The 5792-nt window shown below is 42.4% G+C and overlaps 1 protein-coding gene across 1 annotated transcript; it reads right to left on the reverse strand.

Moving 5' to 3' along the window:
* Positions 1-617: 617 nt before the first annotated feature.
* LOC310830691 (interleukin-8-like) lies at positions 618-5068 on the reverse strand. The gene is made up of 5 exons (XM_083710519.1): positions 4839-5068; positions 3936-4071; positions 3057-3140; positions 1344-1679; positions 618-1263 (listed from the first exon to the last, which is right to left on the reverse strand). The coding sequence occupies exons 1-4, from the start codon at positions 4900-4902 to the stop codon at positions 1649-1651; spliced, it is 315 nt and encodes a 104-aa protein (XP_083566645.1). The 5' UTR covers positions 4903-5068; the 3' UTR covers positions 618-1263; positions 1344-1648.
* Positions 5069-5792: the final 724 nt, after the last annotated feature.

Consider the following 5792-nt stretch of genomic DNA (forward strand, 5'->3'; position numbering starts at 1 on the left):
AACCTCACTTCGCAATATATGAAAATAACAAGAAGAGATGTGGAAAACAACAAGAAAGGATTGGATAGAATTGTGTACATCATTTGGTCGGATTTGTGGACATTAAAGCAGCAGCAACAAGATGATTGGATCCCTTTTGGAACTTGAAATATGGGTACCCCCAACAAAAATTTAAAATTTGGCTCTGTAATTTGGTATTAATGTGATCTGATTTGATTGGTTTGTTAATAAAAAATATATTATTTTTTTTTAAAAAAGAAAGAAACCTCACTTTGCAGGGTCTCTGGAAGGCTGCAAGAGGCCTCCAGAGGCTTTTGAACAATCTTGCGGGACTCTCGTGAGATTTTGCAGGGCTCTCATGAGATCTTGTCGGGAGCCAAATCTCACTGCAGCTGTTAATCCAACAGCAAGGATCACCCATGGAGGCACCCTTTGAATTCTGCCACTGGCTGAGGGGACTCCCTCAGTCTGCCTCATGGGTGGGGCTGATCCTGTTATCTTCCCCACACCCCCAGTAACAATGCTTTCTGTCCTGCTTACGTGTGAAATCTCTCTAAGGAAGCAAAGATGAAGCCAAACAGCCACTTACTGCAGCGACAAGACAAAGGAACTCCGTATTTCAACATGAAAATAATTTATTCCGTTGCACACAGGCAAACATGCTTTGACAGTGCTCAACATTTCTCGGTCAATAAATACATAAATAAAGACATCTCATGTGCAAACGCGAGGCTTCAGAATGGCATCTCTGCGTGAGGAATTCTCATGAGGAAAACTTCAGGCTGTGCTTTGACAAACCATTTGAATAAATAAGATCTCCCCCACTTAAATATGACTATTTTCTAATAATAATAATTAAAATAAGACACAGAAAATTTCAAGGACAACAAATAATTACTTCAGATATGACCATGTGAATAAATAGATTAGAAACTGGAAAAAAAACCAAAATATCTGAAAGGCACTTCAGATATGACAGATATTAACTAAATAACATTTCATCCCATCCTTTCTCTGGTGCTTGTAGCATCACACACGGCTCTTTCCCCCTCAACCTCATGAGGTAGATTTGGCTGACAGATACGGACCAGCCCAAGGCCATAGGTTGAGTTTCATGGCTGAGTGGGGATTTGAACCCGTGTCTCCTGGTGCTGTAACTACTAAAGTGATCAACAGTAGGTAGCTGGCTCTCTTGATGCAGCTGTGTTAACTTTGCCTGTGCCCCAAGGGACCAGGATTTGCCAATTTGTACTATAATAATGGCTTGGTGTAAAGGGAAGTTTTCCTTCTGCACATATGTTTTCCCTCTGCACATATGTTTTCCCTCTGATTTTCATTCCTACATTGGTGTACACACAGTTTCACCACTATTGCTACTGCACTTAGCAATACATTCCACTTTCCAAATCACCTTGACTTAACCACCTCATCTTCCTGCTTCCTGCACAAGGCCTTCCTTTCACACTTATTTTAAATACATCCTTACAAAGGGTTTTCTATCAGCAAAGTTGTAAAATAAATACATAAATAAGACCAAAATATCCCCATTTATAAAAGGCTCTTATATAAAGTAGGCTTGGTAGAAATGGTAGAAATGGCTCAGCTTCTTTCAGGAAGCAAAACAGTAGAGATTCTGAAAGTTTTTTCCTTATAGCTGGGATTCTGCATTGGCTTGAGCCCTGGAATAAAGGAAAAGCGAGGAGAGGTTAGAAACAAGTCAACGGAATGGCCCGGGAAAACTGAAATGAGCTATTTTTTAAAAGCAAAAAACAGATGTTCAGTATCATTAAAGGTCTGGTTCAGTTAATGGGCAAAGCTGAGGCATGGAGTCATGTTTGCTAACGTCTGATAGGGTTTCAAACCTCTATTTGCCTTCCTGCTTTCCCCTGGGGAAACCTGATCTTTAGTGTGAAATTGGAACAAAAAGCAATTGAGTGTTCCACGGATTGCTGTTTGTTCTGTTTTAGCACCAAAGAGGGGGTTTTCTGGAGGAAAGCAGAGACAAAAATGTTCAGATTCAGGCCTAGAGAGCTCAGGACAAGTAGAAAACGGCTCTGACCCATGTTTCTAGGCATGGGGAAAGTGGAAGTGCGCCCTGAGTCTCTGTTCAGATATGCCCAGTTAAGCCTGGTTCTTGCAAAGATTGCACCAACGAAAATCATCCTCTGCAGGGGGTTGGATTAGATGACCCTAATATTTCAGGGACTTAGCCATGGTCTGTGGCAGGGATGGGGAATTGGTGGCCCTGCAGATATTGTCGAACTACAACTCCCATCATCACTGCCTGTCCTTGCTGGGGCTTATAGGACTGGGAGTGTGACATCTGGTGGACCACAAGCTTGGTCCAGGGCTAAGGCAATGAAAGATCTCCTTTGTGTATCTCGTTTTCTTTTGCCAGCCGTTAGCACATTATAGTTATGATCACAAGGTTTATGAACATTTGTCTGGTTGTGGATGCAGCCTGCAAAGAGGGGCAGGTGAAGAATTTGGGGTATATCTTGAAGAAGAAGGGACAAATCAGGCCCACAGGGGACAATGGCGCCTGGAGATTTCTTGTACAAACCTAATTGAAAATAAGCTTTGCAATAATATGGCACCATTAAGATATTTAAAAGGAGTATGAAGATAAATGAAAATATAAGAAAAGACAAATTTTGGATAAATATTATGCTAAAATTAAGCTTTTAAGGTTTGGGTAAAACTATCTAAAATTAGGGACACAATATTGGAAATTATAATATAAGAATTGAAACAAGGTGATAAATTGCTGGGTAAAGTTCGAAAAACTTAGAACGCAGGAACGAGAGATGTGAGGAAGTCCAAAGAAGTGAAGAAAATGTGGATATTGAAAAAACTATATGTTATTTTGTTTGCTTTTTTTGTTGTATTGAGAAAACCTTTAATAATTTTTTTTTTTTTAAATGAAAATAAGCTTTGCAGCACAGTTTTAGGCATGTTTGAGCCAGAGTCTCACTGTGTCCAATGGAGCTTACTCCCAAATATATATGTGCATAGCACTGCAGTGTTCTTAAAACCAGAAGAGAATGACAACTTACTTGTCAAGGATGGCTTTGATGATCACTTTGACCCATCTAGCTGTGGGCTCCAAGCATACTTCTTTCCCGTCCTTAAGAGTAGCACTGCAAGCAAAGGGAAACAGGAAAGTCAGGCATCTTCGTTGCAGAGTGTGATTTATCCGTTTATTTGTCTGTTTGTTTAGATTTATATAACACCCTTCGATACATTCATGATGCAAGAACATTGACAAGAACCTAACTACTTGGCTAAATGTCTTAAATGGGGGGTGGGGGGCATGTCAAATCCCCTAGTAATCAACTTTTTAAAGAATGTCCACTTACAGTTTCAGTGGAACAGTTCATGATATCTTTGCTATTTCTTTTCCACAACTGGGGAAGACACTCATCCACAAGCACAATCTACTGGGAAATGACCCAGCCGGGAGTTTTCAACACACGGGAGTTGTGCAACGGGCCTTTTCGCTGCAGAACGTCTTGGTAGGTAAAGGTAAAGGCACCCCTGACCATAAGGTCCTGTTGTGGCCGACTCTGGGGTTGCGGCGCTCATCTCGCTTTCTTGGCCGAGGGAGCCGGCGTACAGCTTCCGGGTCATGTGGCCAGCATGACTAAGCCGCTTCTGGTGAACCAGAGCAGCGCACGGAAATGCCGTTTACCTTCCCACCGGAGTGGTACCTATTTATCTACTTGCACTTGGACATGCTTTCGAACTGCTAGGCTGGCAGGAGCAGGGACCAAGCAACGGGAGCTCACCCCATCGCGGGGATTCGAACCGCCGACCTTCTGATCGGCAAGCCCTAGGCTCTGTGGTTCAACCCACAGTGCCACCCGCGTCCCGTCTTGGTAGATGGGGCTCTAAATCTAGCACGAGAGAGACTCAAATTCCAAAAGCAGACTTACATGATTTCAACATTCTTGCAGTGGGGTCCGCTTTGGGTCAGTTTGACATCTTGAATGTGTCTGGTCGGGATGAATGTGGAATGGGTGCTTATGCATTGGCAGCGCAGCTCGCTCCCGATCCGGGCCAGTGAGACACCTACGAAAGAGCAGGATAGAAACCGGTTAAATGGGACAACTCTCTTTACAAAACATCTTTACACTGAACATCTGTACCCCCGCCCCCAAAGCACAACTTAAAAAGTTGCTTTTCTATAGGCCTCTTCGATGCCATTGAGCTGGTAGTGCCTCCTTGTATTTTTATGAGCTAGAGTCATAGAGTCGTAGAATCGTAGGGACATCCAAAGGTCCTCTATCCCACCCCCTGCAATGCAGGAATCTCAACATTAGGGTTAGCAGCTACCCTAAACAGCGGACCGTTGCTGACAACTGCAGGTTTCCACAGGTTTCATTTTAATTGATGCACCAACTTAGACATCATCAATAAAAAGCATTTCAATTTGGGAGAAGGCAATAGATACCTAAAAACCTAATAATTGCCTACCCTCCCTGAATTTATTTAATAAGCTATACTAGAGAAGTGAAGATATGCCCAGAGGGAACCAAGTGGAGCGTCGTAAAACAAGGATGGCAAACATTTCTGCGGATTTGTAGCTCTGTTTATCTTAAGCATTCTTCTATTTATTTATTTTTTAATAATAATTTTTATGGGTTTTACATATAATCACTTTGCGTAACATCCTATTTAATCTCATTGGCTCACATTCTTCTAAACAAGCTTGAGGAACTGTTTCTGCATTATCAGCTATTCTTTCTCCCTGTAGGATTGTGGTATCTGCGGCTACGGTCGTAAGCGCAGCCCCCTGGGACTCTTTAAATAAAGTTCAGCGGGAATGTCTTGCTTACCTTCCGTCAGAGAGCTGGAGAGGACGAAAAGAGCCAGAACTGCAACAACAACCTTGGAGTTCATGTTGAGGCAAGGAATTTCTCTCTTGGCTGCTGTCCTGAAAGGCAGGGTACTTGGAGTGCTTCAGAAGGCTTGTGTCTGAGCTCTGCAGAACCTGCTGCTTTTATACCATCTCACTTGCCCTGAAGTACCATGTTTCAACTCTGTCAGAGGAAATTCCCAGCGCAAGCAATTCACAAATGAGTCATTGGGAAATCTTGTGGCAAAGTCTCTTCCTATTGCGACTGAGTTCCTGCAGGAAGCAGCATTCGATCCCGCGTGGTGCCTTCTAACTCGTTACGTATTTCTAAATATTTGTTATCAACTGAATACAATTTCTGCAGTTTCTTAGGGTTTTGGTTTTTTTTAATAAGGACCTGAACTGTATAGGGAATTTTCAGAAGTGGGGCAAAAGGTGTGTGTGTGTGGGGGGGGGAAATCCCTTTCCTCTTCCAGCTCTCCACAAAGCTGTGTAGGGAAGTTTTTAATGTAAGATGTTTTAATTTGTTGGAAGCCTCCCAGAGTGGCTGGGGCAACCCAGTCAAGATGGGTGGAATATAAATAAACACATAAATACATAAATGCCAGTATATTGTTATTGTTACTACTACTACTACTACTACTACTATTTCTTATTTAAACTGATTTTATAATGAATCGATTTTAGAATGCTGTACAGTGGTACCTCGGGTTACATACGCTTCAGGTTACACACTCTGCTAACCCGGAAATAGTGCTTCAGGTTAAGAACTTTGCTTCAGGATAAGAACAGAAATCAGGCTACGGCGGCGCAGCAGCAGCAGGAGGTCCCATTAGCTAAAGTGGTGTTTCAGGTTAAGAACAGTTTCAGGTTAAGAACAGACCTCCGGAACAAAATTAAGTACTTAACCCGAGGTACCACTGTATTATTTTAC

Source organism: Podarcis gaigeae (assembly GCF_964106915.1).
Source record: "Podarcis gaigeae genome assembly, chromosome: 13".
In the NCBI taxonomy this organism is placed as follows: Eukaryota; Metazoa; Chordata; class Lepidosauria; order Squamata; family Lacertidae; genus Podarcis; species Podarcis gaigeae.